Source organism: Tamandua tetradactyla, chromosome 20 (genome assembly GCF_023851605.1).
Source record: "Tamandua tetradactyla isolate mTamTet1 chromosome 20, mTamTet1.pri, whole genome shotgun sequence".
Classification (NCBI taxonomy): domain Eukaryota; kingdom Metazoa; phylum Chordata; class Mammalia; order Pilosa; family Myrmecophagidae; genus Tamandua; species Tamandua tetradactyla.
In genome coordinates, this window is record NC_135346.1 from 21,130,027 (window position 1) to 21,154,026 (window position 24,000).

The 24,000-nt window shown below is 39.9% G+C and overlaps 1 protein-coding gene across 1 annotated transcript in view; it reads left to right on the forward strand.

Annotated features, from left to right (window-relative positions):
• Positions 1 to 6,325: 6,325 nt before the first annotated feature.
• The window catches only part of PCDHB1 (protocadherin beta 1), a 38,396-nt gene continuing 20,721 nt past the window's right edge, over positions 6,326 to 24,000 (forward strand). Inside the window, exon 1 of the mRNA XM_077137215.1 lies at positions 6,326 to 9,081. Coding sequence (XP_076993330.1) covers positions 6,350 to 8,806 — 2,457 coding nt within the window. The 5' untranslated portion in view covers positions 6,326 to 6,349 and the 3' untranslated portion in view covers positions 8,807 to 9,081. The remainder of the gene's footprint in view (positions 9,082 to 24,000) is intronic.

A 24,000-nucleotide genomic window follows, 5' to 3' on the forward strand; every position in this document is an offset into this window, starting at 1 on the left:
CCATGTGCCTTCCCAGATCACCCTTCCTTGAGCTAAGGTATTTTCTCTCTGGATGTCTTAGTTAGGACATATTTATGTCCTTAGAACTATAAACTTGTAACTTATTAAATTCCCTTTTTAAAAACCATTCTATTTCTGGTATATTGCATTCTGGCAGCTTAACAAACTAATACAGGTGGGATATTTTTATTAAGTTGTTTCGATGGAGATCTGTCCGACCCAGCTGTGGGTGGGATCTTTTGATTGGGTAGTTTCCATGGAGATGTGTCTCCACCCATTCAAGGTGGGGTCACTTATTGGAGTCCTTTAAGAGGAAACCATTTTGGAAAAAGCTTTAGAGCTGACACAGAGGGAGACTTTTGGAGATGCAGAAAGAAAATGCCCCTAGGGAATTCATTTTGAAATGAGGAACCAGGAGAGAAAGCTAGCAGACATTGCCATGTGCCTTCCCAGCTGACAAAGAAGCCCTGAAAGTCATCAGCCCTTTCCTGAGTCAAGGTGTCTTTCACTGGATGCCTTAGTTTGGACATTTTTAGGGCCTTAGAACTGTATACTTGTAATCTAACAAACTCCCTTTATAAAAGCTGTTCAATTTCTGATATATTGCATTCCAGCAGTGTTTCATACCTAATAATGCTATGGATTGGAAAGAATTTGAACAACTAGAAGTCATGCTGTTATTGAGAGTGTAACTTGGTAAAACCTCTTAAAAAGCACTTTGGCAATATCAGATAAAACTGAGAACAAACACACCCTGTGACATCTATACTACTGCAAGGTATATATAACACCCCAAATGTGCACGCACGTGTCGATAATATGCAGCTATGAACAACAAGAGCAATAAAAGGGGTTAATAAATTTTGATGCATTCGTACAGAGAAAGATAAAAGCAGTCCCTGAGAATTAGGAACTGGCTTGATACAGTTATACCATGGTGTTCTGTTGCACACACACAAAATGATTTCATGAACATGTACATTAAATGAGACCACTCTGTGACTGCAATGGATCAAGAGAAAAACAAGACCACTCTGTAATCTTGTCTGAATACAGTAAAAAAAGGACATTGTCCAATCCACAAAAATGGCCAAACATTACTCTACTGGTTAATATAAATGAATGATTGCTGCGTATTTGCCAATCCCATCTTTAGCCTCACACTGTTCTGGAAACCTTCTGCTTAAGAATGATAAGACATTCAATTATATAATTAACTGTGCTTCCTGACACTATCCAGTCTAGAACAAATCTCTGTTTCCTTAAACCTTCCCCAAATTACCTAACACAAGGCCAAATAATACAAGTCCTTTATAATATCCTGTTAATGAGATACCCCATGGTTCCCTGTGGTGTGTGGTCTCCCAGTTTCAATGAGTCAGTAAATCCAAATTAGTTCAATGACAAGTTCCTAATGGCCTTTGATAAAGGCATTGACAATACACTGGAATTCTATGCAGCAATGGACATGAATGAACTAAAACTAAATACAATAATGTGGATGAATCTCAAATTAAGCTAAATAATGAGAGAAAGAAGGTAGATATAAAGAATACCTATTATTAGGTAGATATAAGTTATTCACTACATTGTAAATCTCTCTTTACTATGTGCTAATACTGCTTTGCTACCTAGAGACTATAAACAAAAAATATTGTTATAGAATAAGTCACTTTGTTGTTATACTCCCTCTAAAGAATTGAGTTTGTTAGTGTCTGCTTTTTTAAAGCTGATCCAAATGTTTAATAAAGAATAATCTATCAAATTAGAGTTTTAGATGAAAAAAAATGAACAAAAATGTTAATGGCTTAGAGGGACCTATTTTTTTAAGGACAAATCTAAAAATAGATGGTAACAGTATTTTTGTGGGTTTACTAATGTCTGTTGATAAGAATTCCTTCACTGTGCTTGGATCATATCAAGACAACATGGTCATTCTTTTTTTTTATAACATTTTTAAAAATTGTATAATATAACATATATACAAAGCAAAGAAGGAAAAAAGCAATAGTTTTCAAAGCACTCTTCACCAAATAGTTACAGGTCAGATCCCAGAGTCTGTCATAGGCTACCATACCATCATCTCAGATTTCTCCGTCTAGCTGTTCCAGAACATTGGAGGCTAGAAGGAATGAATATTTTTTTAAATCATTACAATTGACTTTTTTTCTCTTTTGTGAAAAAAAAAAAGTATATACAAAAAAGCAATAAATTTCAAAGCACATCACAACAATTAGTTGTAGTACAGATTTCAGAATTTGGTATGGGTTACAATCCCACAATTTTAGTTTTTACTTCTAGCTACTTTAAGATACTAGAGGCTAAAAGCAATATCAATATAATGATTCAGCAGTCATACTCGTTTGTTAAACCCTACCTTCTCCGTGTAACTCCACCATCAACTTTTATCTTTCTCACACTCTTTAGGGGTATTTGAGCTTTGCCCATTCTAACTTTTTCATGTTGGAAAGGGTTGTCAATAATATGGGGTAAGGAGATGGATCTAGCTGACGTTCTGGAGAGGCTGGGCCCTCTATGTTTCAGGACTTATCTTGTCCAGGGACCCATTTGGAGGTTGTAGGGGTTTCCGGAAAGTTACCCTAGTGCATGGAACCTTTGTAGAATCTTATATATTGCTCTAGATGTTCTTTAGGATTGGCTGAAATGGTTTTGATTGGGGTTTCGCAAGTTCTGCTAGGTAGCAATGTCTAATTGAAGCTTGCATAAGAGTGACCTCCAGAATAGCCTCTCGACTCTATTTGAACTCTCTCAGCCACTGATACCTTGTTTGTTATACTTTTTTTCCCCTTTTGGTCAGGATAGCATTGTTGATGGTACCAGGGCCAGACTCATCCCTGGGGGTCATCTCCCACGCCACCAGGGAGACTTTCAACCCTGGACGTCGTGTCCCGCACAGCAGGGTGGGCAATGATCTCACTTGCTGAGTTGGGCTTTGAGAGAGTGAGGTCACATCTGAGCAACATATGAGGTCCTCCAGAAGTAACTTAGGCATACCTGTAGGTAGGCTAAGCTTCTCCACCACATACATAAGCTTCACAAGGGTAGGCCTCGAGATCAAGGGCTTGGCCTATAATGATATGGGTGTCTGTAATGTTTGACACAGTATCAGGGGTTTCCCTGGTGGCAAAGTTTAATGGTTTCACATTTTTTCTCCCAAGCCTCAAGGGTCTTTGCCAACTTTTTGATTATCTGCTTAATATGTTCTAGGATGTATACAGGCATTACATTAAGCTATACTGGATTAAAGGACCCCATTCTTATTCTGGGGTCCCCGTGTTTCGATTGTTAAAATGAGTTATCCAGACAGGTTGCGTTAGATTATATGCTACAGAAAATTTAGTTTCTGGACAAAATAAACCTTTCTTCCTTTGGTTTCAAAGAGTAGGAAAGGTTCTAAAATATAGACATGTCTTCCTTACCCCTGTGTTCTGAATTGCCTTAATCCCGACCTGATTGGCTTCATTCTTATTTCTAAATACTAGGTTATACATATATAAAAGAGCTCTCGAAATCCAGAAATAATAATTACCACTCTGTACTAAATGTGACTGCTATGAGAGCTTAGAATTTAGGCCCCTGTTTTCTTATAAGCATTTTCTAAAGGAGAGCATACAATAGTTGCTCTCTTTTTTTCTGGCTTATTTTGCCTCACCAAATGTCCCACACGTTCATTCACAATGTTGCATGCCTCAAAACTTCATTCCTTTTGTAGCAGCACAGTATTCGATCATATGTATACACCATCGTTTGCCAATCTACTTCTCAGTCAGTGCATCCTTCAGCCACCTGCATTCATCAAGCATCATGTATAATGTCCAAAGCCCACAGTTCATCAACACTCTCAATTTTAGATAATTTCATTGTTACCAAGAGAAAGATAACCAATAAACACACCCTCACTAAATAGGAAATCTAAACGTCCACTTAACTCTTGTCCTCCCCCCATTATTTACCCCTGGTGTTGCTGTGGTACTGCTGATGTTTCCCCGTTCAACATAGCCCATAGCATGCAATAGCAGTTTTCCCCCTATACCCTGAACTTAAACACTCTTTGTACAAGAATCATAAACATGGTCATTCTTATATGGTAAAGCTGAGCATGCACTGAGCTGCCATCATCAGGTGACTTGGACTGTGACCCCTGTGAACGGACAACCCTGCTGGCCTGGCAGAATTCAGCACACTGGAAGATCTGGGAGGAATTCTTTGAATTTAGGACAGAGTTCACGGGTTTTGTCAACTGTCAATGGAATGGTCTGGTTCCCTTTTTTGCCACGACAGCATCACTTTATGAAGTTGTTGGTTCTGTGATGGGGATGCTTAGTGTTCTGTTGTCTCTTGTACTGTTGCTGTGGAATATAGATACAATGTCTGTCTTATGGTCAACGCAAAATGCTGTGTGGGGGGTAGACTGTGGGAGCCCAGGGATCAGGAATGCCCTCTCATAGAGAAAAGGATGGACCCTTGACCACATAGCGACCCATGTGACCAGCACCCGTATGTCAAAGGTCACTGAGCCTAATCACTGTTAGTAATCAACTTTCACAATACTCAGCTGAGACTTCTTTGTGGCCAGGTCTCGCAAGCCTCTGCTATATAAGGCATTCCCCCTTCCTCTTCTTTTTTGCAGACCACTGATTTCCATTTCCCAACTGGCCCCCACCATTAACAGCCATCTCCTGTTAATACATACCAAATTAAACGCATGGGGAACGTTAAAAAAGAAAAAGAATATCTAGTATACATTTTATATAGTTTTTAAAAGAGGCAAAACTGAACTGTTAAGGGAGTTAAGGGAGGTACACTTAAACCACAGTTAAGTCAGATGTTAAGACATTGATGGAGATTGAGGGATTTGTTAACTCCTTCATATCAGTATGTCATTAATGTTATATACACTTTCTATTTTCATTCACCTCCCTTCCCCCTTTGAAAATATGGTTTAGACTTCTTTTAAGTGGCAGTAATTGTTTGCATAACATCTAGTATATACACTGCTGAGTACAAAGGGAAATCAACAAATGCTTTTGATGATGAGCATGGGATAGGGTGTCAAAGATACCTTCTAGTTTCTATACTGTCACGGGGTAGCTATGTGGCCTGAGCAAGTGACTTCATTTCTTTAAGACCCTAGTTTTTCCATCTTGTAAAAAAAAAAAAGGCAGTGTGAGTGAGATTGGACCTCATCTTTCTGAAGTAACTTATATCATTAAATGGTCTGTGATCGAAAAGGAAACTCTTAACATGTATTTCCTGTATTTCTATTTATGTGAGTAGTCTATTAGTTTTTCAAATATATGTGAGTAGTCTATTTTTTTTCTCTCTACATAACCAAACATTTATTTCACTTGATTTATCCATTGTATTATCTGGGAAGCAGAGTAATATACTGATGAGGACCATAAACTGGAGTTAGACAAAATTAAGTTTCATTTCAGATATTTACCAGTTAGGAGATTTTCAGGGAGTGACCTATCTCTGAAGTCTCAGTTTCCTCATCTGTAAAAAGAAGTAATAATAATGGTGTGTACCTCATAGGGTTGTTGTATGGATCAAATGAGATACTGCATGTAAATCACTTATCACAGTGCCCACACACAGAAATCACATCCAAAAAAATATTACTGCCATCAGAAACCAGCTGCCTCCTAAGCCCTGGAGCATTCTGGGGCAGAGAATGGATTTGTGCAAATCAAGAGACCAGTTGGCCAAGTCCCCTATCAGTATATACCCACTGGGCCCCACGTAACACAGGATGAAGTCTCCCTGTCTCTCCTTACTTTTCTTACCCAACACCTTCTCAAAGCACCCCCACACACACACCCCCACACATTTGGCTCGTGTTTCAGAAGACATTGCAGAGCTTTTTGCCTCTCACGGGGTCTCTGGGCGGACAGTAGAGTGTGCAGATGGAGTTTACTTCATCGCTTTTCACCCACTGCTGCAGCAGCCCCAGCCGGCTTGCAGATAAGATGACTTCAGCTTGAGCGAGTATCCTCATTGGCTTCTCAATTCCCAAGGACTTTTTTCTGAAAGGGAATTACGAGGCGAGTGTGCCGTTACTTTGGCAACAAACTTTCAACCTCTACCTAAGTCTCCGGAATGAGAACATATCTATTAATACTTTCGATAGACTGGGGAGTTGAATTGCTCAACGCAGATTGTCTAAGTGCAAAACACTTTGCGGAGCTGGGCTAAGCCGCTGGTGGCGCTGCGGCAAGAGTCTAGGAAAGCAGAGGGCAGTGGCTGCAGGAACCTGTTGCGGAAAAGTGAAAGCATATCCACAAACAGCCGGCGGCGGCCGCGCCGAGGGCACTTGAGAGACCCGATGGCGGTGGCGCGCAGGAAATTATTGCAAAGCAGGCAAGTGGGGTCTCTTCTCCTTCTTCTGTGCCTATCAGTGGGGGATGCGGCAACCATCCGGTATTCGGTGGCGGAGGAGATGGAGAGCGGTTCATTTGTGGCCAATGTGGCTAAGGACCTGGGGCTGGAGGTCGGGAAGCTGGCTGCGCGCGGGGCGCGGCTCGTGTCGGAGGGCAACAGACTGCACTTCCGGCTCCACCGCAAAACCGGGGACCTGTTCGTGAAGGAGAAACTGGATCGGGAGTCACTCTGCGGTAAAGCCGACCCGTGCGTCCTGCAATTTGAAATCGTCCTGGTGGAGCCGCTGCAGTCCTTCCGGGCTGAGGTCAGGGTATTTGATATCAATGACAATGCCCCCGTTTTCCTAAACAAGGAGCCGCTTTTAAAAATCCCGGAGAGCACCCCGCTGGGCTCTCGTTTTCCTCTGCAGGGCGCCCAGGACCTGGACGTGGGCCTCAACGGTCTCCAGAACTACACGCTGAGCGCCAACGCTTTTTTCCACCTGCACACCCGCTTCCGCAGCCACGGGCCCAAATATGCCGAGCTGGTGCTAGATAAACTCCTGGACAGAGAGGAGCAGCCTGAAGTCAACTTGACAATTACTGCGGTGGACGGCGGGTCCCCGCCCAAGTCCGGCGCCGCCCACATCCGCGTGCTGGTTCTGGACGTCAACGACCACGTGCCCCAGTTCTCGCGACTCGTGTACCGCGCCCAGGTCCCCGAGGACAGCGCCAGCGGTTCTCTGGTGGCTACGGTAACTGCCACGGACCTAGATGAGGGCACCAACAAGGAGATTACCTACTCTTTAGCGGAAAACCCAGATGCAGTTGTCCAGACGTTTCAGATTGATGCTCACACCGGGGAGGTTCGGCTCCGAGGGCCCCTGGATTTTGAAGCGGTTGAAACATACGACATTGACGTTCGAGCTACTGACGGAGGAGGTCTCTCCGCCCACAGCAAAGTCCTGGTGGAAGTGGTGGATGTGAACGACAATCCCCCTGAAGTGATGGTCTCCTCCGTCTCCAGCCCCCTCCCTGAGGACTCCCCTCTCCAGACTGTCGTGGCCCTTTTCACCGTCAGAGACCGTGACATTCGAGTGGGAGGAAAAATCACCTGTTTCCTCAGAGGGGACCTTCCCTTTGCCGTCAGACCTACCTTCCGGAATTCTTACTCACTGGTCACTGACAGAGGCCTGGATCGGGAGGAAGTTTCAGCCTACAACATCACCCTTGTTGCCATGGATACCGGACCACCCCACCTATCCACTGAGACTGTGATAGAGGTGTTAATATCTGACATTAATGACAATCCCCCGGTGTTTCCGGAAGATTCCTATGTCTTGACTGTTAGGGAAAACAACAGCCCAGCGGTTTTTATTGGCAAAGTCCATGCAGAGGATCTAGATTTGGGGGAGAATGCCCAAGTAACATATTCTCTGCTGCCTCCCAAAAGTGGAGATCTATCAGTCTTTGCTTACATCTCTATAAATTCAGATAATGGGAAGCTCTATGCGCTGAGAACCATGGATTATGAGGCCATCCAAGATTTTCAGTTTGTGGTGAGGGCAACTGATGGGGGCTTCCTGTCACTGAGTAGCCAAGTTACTGTCAGAGTGGTTGTCCTGGATGACAATGACAACCGTCCAATGATTTTGTACCCACTGCAGAACGGCACCTTGCCCTGCAATGACCTGGTGCCCAGGTCTGCAGAGGTCGGCTATTTGGTAACTAAGGTGGTGGCTGTGGATGGCGATTCAGGTCAGAATTCTTGGCTTTCATACCACCTACTTAAGTCCACTGACCCTGGTTTATTCTCTGTTCAAAGACAAAATGGGGAAATCCGTACGTTGAGGCAGATATCTGAGAGAGATCCTATGATGCAGAAACTGATCATTCTTGTTCAGGATCATGGTCAACCAGCCCTCTCCACTACTGCCTCACTCAACATCCTGCTGGTAGATGGCTTTTCAGAGCCCTACCTACAATTCCCGGATCCCTCTAAGCATCCTAGAAGGGTGAACACATCCACTAAATATTTGGTCATTTCTCTGGCTGTGCTTTCCTTTCTCTTTCTCTTCTCTGTCACAGTGATCTTCATTGTACACATCTACCAGAAGATTAAATACAGAGAAAAGTTCAGAATTCAAGAACATTTCTACGATGACTGTAATTTCCCTAACAACCTGGTACAAGTAGGAGGTAATGGATCCTTGTCCCAGCCTTGTCCGTATGAAATGTGCTCAGCCACCGGCACTGGTGCTAGTGAGTTTCGGTTTCTTAAGCGCTTTATGCCCAACTTCCCCTTCCCCCAGGGCACTGGAGAGGTAAAAACAGAGGCTGGTTCTAATTTACCTCCAGATTCTGATAGGAACAGCTCTCGGGGGCCGGAGGGCCATGCCCGGATACCTGATGAGTATATGTAAATTATATTAAAAACCAGAAGTGAGAGAAGTCCAATCTTATGACTAATTTGCAAGGATGTCTCACCCTTATTGAAATAAAAATGGTAGTGGATTGTAGCTTCAGTGGAGACAAAAGGATGCCTAGGTCAGTGAAAATGGGAAATCCAGAGTGATGCTTGGCCTACTTATTACAAAACAGTTATTCTGATCTCCAGAGCATATATCTGTAATCCTTTTTATGGTTGGGAGCCTACTTAAAGAAATGTCACCATCTATAAAGGGCGTATGTGGCAGAGGTAAGAACTCCTGTTTTTCCTTTTTTTCTGTGCTAGGCAAGTAATGTCTCCTGTAGAAGTTCATTAGTTCTCACCCTGAAATGCTTAGTTTCATAGAGATATCTTTTTATATTGCCTTTAAATTATTTGCCAGTAGCAAGTTATATATGCAAAGGTAAGAAAATGAGCCTCCAGTTTTGACAAATCAGGAAGCAGTTAGGTTTGACTAACAGAAATATAGTTTAATTTTATCATTATTCAGAAATTTCTAGACTTTATCCTTTGATGGTTCATGTTTGAGTGGAGATCAACTTTGAATGAATACCTTGTTATGTCAATATTCCTAATGATGGGAATGCCTGGTAAATGGTGATCCTCAGAGATAATCATGTTGGGAAGCAGAGTAAAAAAAAAAAAAAAAGGAAGGACTTGTTTGCATATCTGAGGAAGGGCAGGTATAAGGCTGAAAATATTTAGTTCAGGAAAGCTCTCCAAAATTAAGTTAGATGTAAATTTCTTGATGGTTGTTTGGGCCTTAGACAAGTCTCATGTCCTTCTCTTTCATGCCCAGATGTCTGCCCTTGTTTTATCAGGAAGTACTTGTTTGAATGTGGGGGATAAATGGTGGTTGAGGATAAAAATAAATTAGGCTTGCTGTAGTTATCAAGTGCTATAGACTCTCAAACAACTACAAAACAAAAAAGTATTAAAGGAAAAAGAGTTCATACCAATGAAGTGGCCTTAAGAAAAGACACATTTTCAGGTCATATGAGATTTGATTTTAAGCCATTTTCCCCTCTGTGCATTCTGATGATGACATGGAAACTGAGAAAAAGAGGTATTTCCTGGAAAAATTACTCATACAATTAAATGCAGAAGGGAAACAAGTTAGGCTTCTTTTGATCATGACTGTTTTTCCTTTAGAAGGTATTTTAGGTCCTCATTTTAACATTGAAGAAACCAATATAAAAGCATTAACATTTCAGGGATGCTATCAATGCTACTAACCATGCCTTAAAAGTTGAAGTTTGCTTTAATGAGGCTATATTGATATGCCTTATTTTATATGAATGTGTGTAATATTTGTTGATATAAGCCTCATTCTTGGTATTTATGATTGATCAGTAATGGGAAATCCTTCACCACCTTGTTGACTACCTGGTGGCCAGGAGAATGCTTTAAAAATTTAGTGCTAAGTTAGTTTTGAAGTATTGGAGATGGTTTGGGCAGAATTTGTGTAACCTATGGCTACCTTCAATATTTGCCTTAATATTTTGAGAATAGATGAGGTAATTGCAGAATATCAGCGAATTATCTTTCTCACTTATGTTGCATATTTTTCATAAACTGAACTATAATCCTGCTCATTCGAAGTAAAGTTTTCTTACTCAAAATATAGAAATATGTTCTAGTGCATTTGGACATGTTAACCAAATAGGGTTGGTTAAGCCTTGCTGAAATCAGAGGCTTCAGTTGAGAAAGGACATAGAATTAATGGGTAAGTAGTAATCAGTTAATCAAACATTAGCTAAAGACCACTAGATTAACTGTATTTGATTACATTACATAGTTTGTTGCTTAACTGTATTTGATTATATTTAGTGATGTGATCATGATTAATAGAGCATAACTTGATGTCAAGGACAAGGAAAGAAAATGGTGTAGAGCAGTAATTTTCAGACTTTGAATTTCAAACAGCAGTAAAATTCACATACATTCACAGCCACACACACACAGTTAGAAAATGGAGAGGCGGTGTAGGTTTTGCAACCTTTTGTTTTTCCATGTATTGGTATTAAATCAAAACAAAATAAAATCTATCATTTTCTATCACCATTATTTCATACAGGAAATACATTTTAATACAAAATGCAAGATAATATTCTCATAAAGGCAACTGCTTTTTAAATTAAAATATATTTAGTTTTATGAAAATTTTATTTTGCCACTTTTTTCTCATAATTACTTTAGATCAGTGAAAATTTATCACAGATTTGGGGTCCACTGGATTAAATGATGATTTAATCTTATTTTTGTACAGACTTCAAATTCCCAAGCAAATTCCAGTTGTAGTTGATGATTAAAAACTAACACCTCTGTATCAATTCTCTGAATATGAAGTAAGCCATTTGTATTTGAAGACAACTCGGTATACCATCTGAGATTATGTGCAGGTCTCCAATAGCAAATTAAATTGAGAACTGGAATGAATTAGGACGATTACTTTACCTGCAAAATGTCAAGTAATGTTACAACTGCTCAGATTTAGTCAAAGCTGTAACCCAAGTGCCTAGAATGTCTTATCTGAAAGACCCTGATAAATATTTTTAAAATTAAAACCATGGGTGGGCCACGGTGGCTCAGTGGCAGAGTTCTCGCCTGCCATGCTGGAGACCCCGGTTCAATTCCCGGTGCCTGCCCATGTGAAAAAACTATGTAGCTGATTTGGGCAAATTGCTTCAATTACCTATTTAAGTTGAATATGTAAATTTATATTTCTACTGGAAGTTTTATTGCTAGAGGATTTAATATCTTTTTAAACTTTTTATTATGAGATAACTTTAGACTTATAGAAGAACTGCAGAATAGCTACCCTGCAGCCTTTATTCAAACTTCATCAGTTTTCCTGTTCCAGGATCCACCCAGGACCCCAGCTTCTACTTAGTATTTCCCTGACACTCATGGCATTGAGACCTTTGAAGTTATTTTGTAAAATGTTCTTCAATTTGGGATTGTCTTTGTTTTCTCATCATTAGATTGAGATTATGCATTATTGGGAAAACACATTAGAAATGATGTTGTCTCTTCATTGCATCTTATCAGTACATGATGGCAATACATCATGTTATTGGTGATGCTAAATTTCATCATTAGGCTAGGTATCTTCCAGGTTTCTCCACTGTGCTGTTTTTCCCTTTGTAATTAATAAATACTTGGAGAGAGATACTTTGAAACTAAGCAAATATATTTCAACTTAAACTTTTGTCCACAAACTTTAGTATTCGTTCCTGTGGCAAATACTACTGTGGCATTCTAATGGTGATTTTTAATTTCCTTCATTCCGTGTACAGTTATTAGAATTCTTCTATAAGGACGACTTGCCACTTGTATTTGTTTATTTATTTAGTAAGTTAATTACATATGGACTCGTGGATATTTATTTTGTATTTGGATTATAATCCAATAATGTCATTATGTATTTTGTTGTTCGCTAAACCCTATTATCTGAGATGAAGAGCAAGTTTTTAAAACTGCAATTATCCATATAGAACACATTTTTATCAAAAGTAGCATTTCTTTGTAATCCTGTATGTTAGATTATTTTAAGCAAGCATAAATTTCTTTAATCTTGTTAAGGTTATTCACAATAAAGGTTTCAACTTAAAATGAAAATTATACTCACTTGATTTTAAATTTCAATTACAGTTATAAAACTATAAAATATATATTAAACCATGAAAATTTAAAATTTATTATGTAGACATGTTTATATGTTTATAAACTATGTATAATAGAGATGTCATTTAAAATAGATTTATATACTGATTTATAAGAAATGGAACTGGTCTGTTTGGTTTTATGGAATTCTCCTAAAAATAAATAAATAAATAGTTCTCTGTCATGTCTGGTTTTTTTTTTGGCTTGTTTCATTTTCTGCTTAAAAATGAATTTGCCTAATTCCTGGAAGCAGAATTTATCCATATAATTCTCCCATATAAATGTCTACTTTCTATAAAGTTGAGTATCATTAGTCAGAGTAAGTGACTGATCAGACATCACCCCAACCAAATATTTGACCTATTCCTAAATTTATGCAACTTTTAAATTACTTTAAAGTATTGGTTGCATTTATTTAACATTGAAATGAAATGTTTAAAAGTAAAAATAACTAGGGTTTTCTGGTTGAAAATGGAATAGAGACATAAAATAGTAAAGAGGACCAAAACCCTGTGGTTTTTGAGCTACGAAAGATGAGAAGCTGGCATTGACACACATTAGTGTGGCTCTTATGAGCTATCAGAAGCAAATTTTCTCCATGAAAGATGGAGAATTAAAGCCAACCTTATTGCTTAGAGCCAGCAGCTCGGACTGGTCTCTCTTGTTTATGAAAGGAGGTTGAAAAACCACAGAGAAGAGGTTCATGAAGCTATATGTGAAAGGTTGTTGCAGGCCTACAGAAGTTGAAAGACACAGATACAACATCGAGACTATATACTGAACCTTGCAGCCAACAAGCAAGATGGAATCATATCTACTATTTACGGTATCACATTTGGCAGGAAGCCCAAATCACAAATATAGGGCATGATTCTAGAACATGTGCAGGAGGTCTGGGAAATGAATATAGCCAGGGACAGGAAGAAAAAGAAGACATTTTTATAAGTACCATTCAAAACAAAACCATTTAAGATGCTTACAGAGATGAATTAAGTTGTTACATTTACAAAAAGGACAATGATTTATGCAACAAACAAAAATATGAGCCAGAAATAAAACAAAAATGGATATGAAATGAGCCAATTAGACATTTCAGAAGTGAAACACTCTGTGTTAGAAAACTTCAGCAGATGGGATAAATTGGTATATAACTAAGGAATTCATCAATAACAGAATAAAAAGATAAAAATTATGAGTAGTTAAAAAATGTTGTAGTTATCTATTATAACAAACCATTCCAAAACTTAATGGCGTAAAACATCTGGTCTACTGTGCTCACACTCTGTATGTAAGGGCTTCAGACAAGGCACAATGGGGATGGACTGTCTCTCCTGTATGACACCTGAGGTCTCAGCCAGATAGAAAGGCTCAAGGGCTGGGGATGACATGGTGACTATTGGCTTGTATCATCCCGAGGTGACTTCATTCACATGATTAATGCTGGAGGTCAACCATAACACTTGCATGTGACCTCTCTTTGTGGCCTGTGCTTCATTACAGCATGGTGACTGGGGTCCAAGAGCAAGCATCAACTTTATATTTTTTATCAGCCAAGAAGTCAGGTATCAAATTCGAGGGGAAGAAACAAAAGCCCTATTTCTTGAAAAGAGGAGTGTCAAAAATTTTTGGACCATGTGTTAAAACTGCCACAGAATACATGGAAGATAGATTACAAAACTCTAACATAGGCCTGATAGTAGTTCCAGAAGAAGAGAATGAAGGGAATGGCAGAGAAAAGATATATTGGTTCTGGTTCTCACAAGATGGCAAATTAGCATGGGTTTCACATACCCTACTCCAAGGTCAGTCCTGGAGGAACTATAGAACAAAACATTACGGAATCTCCAAAATAATGGAACAGTCCTAAGGAACTCCTGGGGAAGTGTGTTAAGGCAAAATCTCCCACCTTCGTCTTTGGACAATCAATGTCTCTCTGCTCACTGGAAATCAGTGGAAACAGTTTAGATTGCTGACGCGGTTGTCAGCAGAGGTAAAAATCAAAGCAATTAAGAACTCTGTTTGGGTCAAGAATTGCATTGCATAGTTGGGGATTGACTAGTCTTGGGCATTCACACCCACTCACCTCTGATGAAACCCCGTAGCTGGTGCATTTTAATTTATGGTAGCTCCTTTATGAAATGAAGTGAACAGAAGGTGTCATCCTGACCTGTAGAATTGCTTGATGAGGGGGCAAAAAATTGGAGTGATTAACTAAGGTTCTTTGGTTCTGGGATTTCCACCCTAGAGCTCATTCTTTTCCCTCTCCCTGATCTTATCCTGGCTAACAAAGACTAGATCTGACCCATAGCTGTTCCCAGTATGCATTATCAGGAAGAATAGCTGATAACATTGGCTCAAGAGAATAAGATATCTGAAAGCATACTTACTTGAAAAACAAAATAACAAACTATTAGTATCAGAAACTATTCTAGTTCACAAGCTGCCAGAATGCAATATACCAGAAATGGAACGACTTTTAAAAAGGGGAATTTATTAAGTTGCAAGTTTACATGTTCTAAGGCTATGAAAATGTCCAAATTAAAGCAACGCTATAGAAATGTCCAATCTAAGTCATCCAGGGAGAAACACCTTGGTTCAAGCAGGCCACTGAAGTTTAGGGTTTCTCTCTCAATTGGAAAGGCACATGGTGAACATGGTGACATCTGCTAACTTTCTCTCTAGGTTTCTTATTTCATGAAGCTCCCCCAGGGGTGTTTTCCTTCTTCATCTCCAAAGGTGTCTGGCTGCCTGGGCTCAGTGGCTCCTTCCAAAATGTTCCCTCGTAAAGGGCACCAGTAAGCAACACCACCTTGAATGGGTGGAGAGACCTCTTCATGGAAACTATTTAATCAAAAGTTATGACCCGCAATTGGGTGGGTCACATCTCCTTGGAAACAATCAGAAAGGTCCTGCCCAGGATTACTGAATGAGGATTAAGGGACATGGCTTTTCTGGGGTATACAAGATTCATTCTGGCACATTCTACCCTTTGGACCCTCCAAAGTACATGTTCTTTCCAAATGAAAAATGCATTCATTCCATCACAATATCAGAAAGCCTTAAACCATTTCAGTAACAATACAAATGCAATACAAACTCAGAAACAGTAAAAAATCTCATCAAAGTGAAATACAGTCAAGGCCTGTCCTAAGGCAAAATTCTCCTCTGGCTCTGGACTTGTAAAACTTAGAACAACTTTTTGCTGCCAACATACAAAGGAGGGACAGTTATAGGATAAATAACCCCATTTCCATAGGGAAAAATTGGAAGGAACCCAGGATCCACTGGACCCAAGCAGTCTAAAAAACCTGCAGGGCAAACTCCATTAGATTTCAAAGTCTGAGAGTCATTTATCTTCGGGACTTGTGTATTGCAAACTGGAGGGAAGATGATCTTTGTTTTAAAATAGCAGATAAGTTCCGGGTCAAGATGGCGGCTTAACAACGTGCATGTTTTAGTTCGTCCTCCAGAACAACTACTAAATAACCAGAAACAGTACAGAACAGCTCCTGGGGCCACGTCAGTGACCAGACACACAGCGTACCCCAGTCTGGACCAGCTGGACTGGCTGCGAGCACCCCCCAGAACCGTGAGTTCCCAAAGCTGTGGCGGCCAGCGCCCCTCCCCCACAGGCCTCTTCCAAGAGGGGAAAGGAAAGGACTTTACCAGCAGCAGGGACTGGGCACAATCAAGCACCAATTGTGGAACTAATCAACAAATTCTGACTACTAAAAATAGGCCCTCAGCTTAGGTGAACCTGATCAAAGCAGAGGTTGCTCATTTTTACCCCGGCACCAAGGGGGCAGGATTGACAGAAAAAGGGGGAAAAAAAGAAGGAAACAGAGGTTTTTGTGGCTGTGTATCTACAAAGGCTTGACTGCCTCTGGATACAGCAGCAGGACTTTTCAGGCTGCAACTGCCCCAGGCATAGGCAGAAGTGAAATTTTTGGGGGGCTTGTCTGGAGCCTGTGCCTTCTCCAGGGGAGGGGTAAAGCCCAACTCAGGCATAATCCCTCCCTCAAGGAATTCACACACCAGGGCTTGGTAATTTCAAGCCATTAAAACCAGCCTACAGCCTCTCCTCTGTCTCCACCATGCCCCCAGCAGGGAGAGTCTGCCAAAGTTAAAGGTACCACATCATCTTATGCTGGTGGGACCTGCAGTCAGACAAGCACCACACACAGGGCAGGATAAGAAAAACAGAGTCCAGAGATTTCACAGGAAAGTCTTTCAACCTGCTGGGTCTCACCCTCAGGGAACACCGACACAGGTGACTCTTTCCTTCTGATAGGAGGCCAGTTTGGCCTGGGAAAATCTGGCTGGGGTATATAATACCTAAGTAGAACATCCTAAGTGTGGGGTGGGGGGGAAGGCACCACACAAGCAGGGCAAGAAACAAGAAAACAAGAACTGAAAAATTCTCCTCTGTTAAACAAAACTTAAGCTAAAGGTCCAGATAAAGCTGAACAGAATGTCAAAGAACAGATAGACAACAAATTCATCCAGCAAGAAAACCCTAGATAAAAGAAGTGAAAGAAATCTCCAGAATAAACTAATTAAGGTAATTAAATGCCTAGACGCCAGCAAAAAAACAAATCACACTAGGAAAATTGAAGCTATGGCCCAGTCAAAGGAACAAATCAACAATTCAAATGACATACAGGAGCTGAAACAATTAATTCAGAATGTACGGACAGACATGGAAAACTTCATCAAAAACCCAATCAATGAATTGAGGGAGGATATAAAGAAGGCAAGGAAAGAACAAAAAGAAGAAACTGAAAGTCTGAAAAAACAAATCACAGAACTTATGGGAATGAAAGACACAGAAGAAGAGATGGAAAAACCAACGGAAACCTACAATGGTAGGTTTCAAGAGACAGAACATAGGATTTCAAAACTGGAGGACAGAACATCTGAAATCCAACAAGAAACAGAAACTATAGGAAAAAAAAAGGAAAAATATGAGCAGGGACTAAGGGAATTGAAAGACAATATGAAGCGCATGAATATATGTGTTGTGGGTGTCCCAGAAGGAGAAGTGAAGGGAAAAGGAGGAGAAAAATTAATGGAGGAAATTATCACTGAAAATTTCCCAACTCTCATGAAAGACTTAAAATTACAGATCCAAGAAGCACAGCGTACCCCAAAGAGAATAGATCCAAATAGACATATCCAAGACATTTAATAATCAGAATGTCAGAGGTCAAAGAGAAAGAGAGGATCTTGAAAGCAGCAAGAGAAAAGCAATCCATCACATTCAAGGGAAGCCCAATAAGACTATGCACAGCTCTCTCAGCAGAAACCATGGAGGCAAGAAAACAGTGGGATAATATATTTGAATTATTAAAAGAGAAAAACTGCCAACCAAGACTTCTATATCCAGCAAAACTGTCCTTCAAAAATGAGGGAGAAATTAAAACATTTTCAGACAAAAATTCACTGAGAGAATTTGTGACCAAGAGACCAGCTCTGCAAGAAATACTAAAGGGAACACTAGAGACAGATACGAAGACAGGAGAGAGATGTGGAGAAGAGTGTAGAAAGGAAGACTATGAGTAAAGGTAAAAAGAAGGAAAATTAGATATGACATATAAAATCCAGAAGGCAAAATAGTAGAAGAAAGTACTACCCATGCAGTAATAACACTGAATGTTATGGATTAGACTCTCCAATCAAAAGACATAGTCTGGCAGAATGGATTAAAAAACAGGACCCATCTATATGCTGTCTCTACTCAAAGGACATGAGGCCAAGGACACAAATGGACGTTTACACACCAATGTTTATAGCAGCATTATTTACAATTACCAAGAGATGGAAACAGCCAAAATGTCCATCAACAGACAGTTGACTAAACAAACTGTGACATTTACATAAGATGGAATATTATGCAGCTGTAAAACAGAATAAAGTTATGAAGTATGTAACAACATGAATGGACCTTAAGGACATTATGCTGAGAATATCAAGAATTCAACTACCCCAAGTTGAATTCTTGATATTCTCACAAGCAGTGTGGATGACCAAAGCTATAGGCTGAGCCCCCAGTCTTGGGGTTTGTTCATATGAAACTTAACCCCACAAAGGATAGTTCAAGTCTACTTAAAATTTAGGCCTAAGAGTCATCCCCAAGAGAGCCTCTTTTGTTGCTCAGATGTGGCCTCTGAGCAGTCTTACCACCCTCCCCCTCTCTGCGTGGGACATAACTCCCAGGGGTGTGGACCTTCCTGGCAACGTGGGACAGAGATTCTGGAATGAGCTGAGACTCAACATCAAGGGACTAAGAAAAACCCTAGAATGAGCTGAGAATTAACATCAAGGGATTGAGAGAATCTTCTCGAACAAAGGGGGAAGAGTGAAATGAGACTAAGTGTCAATGGCTGAGAGATTCCAAACAGTTGAGAGGTTATCCTGGAGGTTATTCTTATGCATTAAGTAGATATCACCTTGTTGTTCAAGACGTAGTGGAGAGGCTGGAGGGAACTGCCTGAAAATGTAGAGCTGTGTTCCAGTAGCCATGTTTCTTGATGATGATTGAACAATGATATAACTTTCACAATGAGACTCTGTGAATGTGAAACCTTGTGTCTGATGCTCCTTTTAGCTACTATATCAACAGAAGAGTAGAACATAGGGAATAAAAATAAATAATAGGGGGAACAAATGTTAAAATAAATTTAGTTTGAAATGCTAGTAGTAAATGAAAGCGAGGGGTAAGGGGTATGGTATGTATAATCTTTTTTTTCTCTGTTATCGTTTTATTTCTTTTTCTGTTGTCTTTTTATTTCTTTTTCTAAATCGATGCAAATGTTCTAAGAAATGATGAATATGCAACTATGTGATGATATTAAGAATTACTGATTGTATATGTAGAACGGAATGATATCTTAATGTTTTGTTAATTTTTTTAATTAATAAAAAAAGTTAAAAAATAGCAGATAATCTGGCAAAACTGACTAGTAGCTTTGGCTGGAAGGTAAATTTTAAGAGCCATGAACTTAGATATTTAGCACAAGAGATTTCCAAATTAAATGTGGAAAGTGCAGCCTGGTTTCTCTTTGTAGTTTATAGTGAAAAGCAACAGGAAAGAGATTGCTGAGCACTGAACTCTTTGGCGTAAAGAAACCAGAAACTGGTGGTCTGAAAAACTCTGGGCTTCCAGAAGGGGAGATCCAACAGAATAATGAGGATTTAAACAAACATGAAAGCAGTCAGATACTACAGAAAAAGCCAGGATTGGAGATGGAGTTACCCAGGAAGAACTTTGGAAACTACTTTTGTCTGATGGGCACAATCTGAGCATATTGCATAGAAAGCCAGCAAAAGTGTTGTGGGAGCTGTACAAAAGGAACTGCTGCCAGTCTGGACTAAAAGTCTCAGAAAAGAGATGAAGTGAAAGTAAAATGTCTTCAGAGGCAGAACCATGGAGTTAGTCTGAAAAATCAAGAAACCAAGACATCAGAACTGATAAACCAAGAATTTAAAATAAGCATAATAAACTTAAAGAAAGAAATAAACTATTTGAAAGAAGAACTGTAATAATGAAATGGAAATATTAGGCATTAAAATATACTTATTCAAATAAGGTATAAAATACATGGGATAATTAACAGAAAGGATAAAGCTGAAGAATTAATTAGTGAATCAGAGATAACATACAATACTCAAAAAAATAGGTGCCCCAGAAAAAAAGAAAAGTTAAAATAGAAAAATTTCTGAAGAAATAATTGGACAAGAATTAAAGAATGATGAAAGGCCTCTGATTGAAAGGGCCCTTAGAATGTAAAAGAGGAGAGAGAAGAAAAACCATACCTAGACAGATTGTGATGAAACTTGAGTGTCAAAGACAAAGAGAAAGAGCATATTATATACAAAGAAATAAGAATCAAACTGACAAGGGCTTCTCACTGGCAACTCTGAATGCTGGAAGCTTCTTCCACAAGATCGGATCAGGATTAAAACATGGCTTTTCTAGGGCACATGATCCTTTCAAGCCAGCACATTCCACCCTCTGGACCCTAAGTGTTCTAGTTTGCTAGCTGCTGGAATGCAATATACCAGAAACGGAATGGCTTTTAAAAGGGGGAATTTAATGAGTTACTAGTTCACAGTGTTAAGGCCAAGAAAATGTCCCAATTAAAACAAGTCTATAGAAATGTCCAATCTAAGGCATCCATCCAGGGAAAGATACCTTGGTTCAAGAAGGCCAGTGAAGTTCAGGGTTTCTCTCTCAAGTGAGAAGGCACATGGCAAACACAGTCAGGGCTTCTCTCTCACCTGGAAAGGCACATGCCAAATACAGCATCATCTGCTAGCTTTCTCTCCTGGCTTCTAGTTTCATGAAGCTCCCCGGGAGGCATTTTCCTTCTTCATCTCCAAAGGTCACTGGCTGGTGGACTCTCTGCTTTGTGGTACTACGGCATTCTCTGCTCTCTCTGAATCTCCCATTCTCCAAAATGTTTCCTCTTTTATAGGACTCCAATAAACCAATCAAGACCCACTTAAATGGGTGAAAACATGTCGTCACCTAATCCAGTTTAACAACCACTCTCGATTACATCACAGCTCCAGGGAGATGATCTAATTACAGTTTCAAACATAACAATTGAATAGGGATTAGAAGAAATGGCTGCCTTTACAAAATGGGATTAGGATTAAAGCATGGTTTATAAACCAAGTCTTTTATAGGACTCCAATAAACCAATCAAGACCCACTCAAATGGGTGAAGACATGTCATCACCTAATCCAGTTTAACAACCATTCTTGACTAAATCACATCATCCAGGGAAATGATCTGATTACAGTTTCAAACATACAGTATTGAATAGGGATTATTCTACCTTTATAAAATGAGATTTTGATTAAAACATGGATTTTCTAGGGGACATACTTCAAACCAGCACACTAAGAAAGACATGTTTTTCCCATATACAAAATACATTCATTCCATCACAATATCACAAAAGCCTTAAACCATTTCAGTAACAATACAAATACAATACAAGGTTGAAACCAGTACAAAGTCTCATCAAAGTCAGCTACAGGCATGGACAGTCCTAAGGCAAAAATTCTCCTCTGGCTCTGGACCTGTATAACTCAGAACAAGCTATTTGCTGCCAACACACAAAAGAGGGACAGTCATAGGATAAATATCCCCCATTTCCATAGAGAGAAATTAGAAGGAACACAGGGGTCACTGGGCCCAAGAAGTCTCGAAAACTTGCAGGGCAAACTCCATTAGATTTCAAAGTCTGAGAGTCATTTATCTTCGGGGCTTTAGAAAGCAGTAGTCCCACCTTTTCCAAGGGCCTATGCAGCAGCCCGCCTTTCTCCAAATGCAACCTTGGGGGACATTGGGGAAGCCACCTTTATCTTAGGTCCTCCCTCTTCAAGCATTGGGGCCACACCCAGGCTCTCTGCCATCTCTGGGACACATACTCAACCCTTTCATCACCTAATCCAGTTTAACAACCATTCTTGTGCTGGCAGCCAGGCTCTCCCTAGTCCCCAAGGGATGTGCTTCACCTCCTCCAAAGGCCTGAGGCAGCACAACTCTTCCATTGCAATGAGGTAGAAAGCCCATTCTCTGCCTTCGGGGCAAACTCACCCTCTCCAAGTTCTTGGGTGGGTCCACTCTTCTGGCCCATGGTTTCTTGACTTCAGACTTTAGCTTCCATAGTTCTGCCTCTGAGGTCATTTTTCCTCCAATGTGTCCCTTCTCTGTCCCTCTCAGTCCAGACTGGCAATAGTTCTATTTATACAGTTCCTGCAACACTCTTCTTGCCTTTCTATGCAGTAGCCTCAGATCATGCCCATCAGACAGAAGGAGTTTCCACAAATCCTTCCTAGATAACTCCATCTCCAATGCTGACCTTTTCTGAAATGGCTGACTGGTTCCACATTTGGTTGAATCCTCACATGCACTATTCTCTGGAGTCTCCCTTCCTGGAAGCCCAGAATTTTCAAGACCCATCAATTTCTGGTTTCTTTATACTCAAGAGTTCAGTTCTCAGCTTATCTCTTTCCTGTCACATTTCACTATAAGCTGCAAGGAGAAAGCAGGCTGCACTTTCCATATTTAATTTGGAAATCTCCTGTGCTAAATATCCAAGTTCATGGCTTTTAAAATCTACCTTCCAGCCAAAGTCACTAGTCAATTTTGCCAGATTATCTGCCATTTTAAAACAAGGATCACCTTCTTTCCAGTTTGCCATAACACATGCCTCATTTCTGTCTAGAGCCTCATCAGAGGTATGCTTAGAGGTCACATTTCTACTAACAGTCTTTTCAAAGACCTTTATCAAGCTCCTCATGACCCTTCTAGAATCTTCCCCCTATCTATCTAAAAGGCCGTTCCAATGTGTTTGGTATTTGCAAACCAGAGCAGCACCCCATTTCTCTGGTACCCAAATCTGTTCTAGTTTGCAAGTTTCCGGAGTGCAATATACCAGAACTGGAATGGCTTTTAAAAAGGGGAATTTAATAAATTACAAGTTTACATTTCTAAGGCCATGGAAATGTCCCAATTAAAGCAAGTCTTTAAAAATGTCCAAATTAAGGCACCAACAAAAGGTTACCTTCACTCAAGAAAGGCCAACAAAGTTCAGGGTTTCTCTCTCAACTGTAAAGGCACATTGCGACATCTTTAGCTTTCTCTCCAGGCTTCTTGTTTCATGACGCTCACCCCAGGGTCATTTTCCTTCTTCATCTCCAACGGTCTCTGGCTGTGTGGGCTCTCTTGGCTCTGTCTCTCTCCAAAATGCTTCCGATTTTAAAGAATTTTAAAGATTAGGTCTTGATTCTAAACTAATCATGACCCACCTGGAATGGGTGGAATCACATCTCCCTCTAATCAAACATTAATACCCACAATTTGCATGAGTTACATCTCTGTGGAGTTGATCTAATCAAACCTCCAACCTATAGTACTGATTAAAAGAAATGGCTGCTGCCACAAGATTGGATCAGGATTAAATGTGGTGTTTCTAAGGCACATTATCCTTTCAACCAGCAATGAGGGTTCCTATTTCTTCACATCCTTGCCAATACTTATTTTCCATATTTTAATAGCAGCCATCCTAATAGGTATGAGATGGTATCTCACTGTGATTTTGATTTCTATTTTCCTAATTGCCAATTATGTTGATCATCTTTTCATATACTGATTGGTCATTTCTCTTCTTTCAAAAATGTCTATTTAAGTCCTTTTTCCATTTTTAATTGAGCTGTTTGTCTTTTTATTGTTGAGTTGTAGGTATTCTTTACATATGCATCAGATATATGGCTTGCAACTTTTTCTCCCATTCTGTATGTTGTCTTTCCACTTTCTTGATAATGTCCTTGATGTGCAAAAGTTTTAAATTTTGATGAAGACCCATTTACTTACTTTGTTTTGTTGCTTGTGATTGGATAGTCTAAGAAACTATCGCCTGATAAAAAGTCCTGGAAATATTTCCCTATATTCTTTTGTAGGAGTTTTATAGTTTTAATTTTGATGG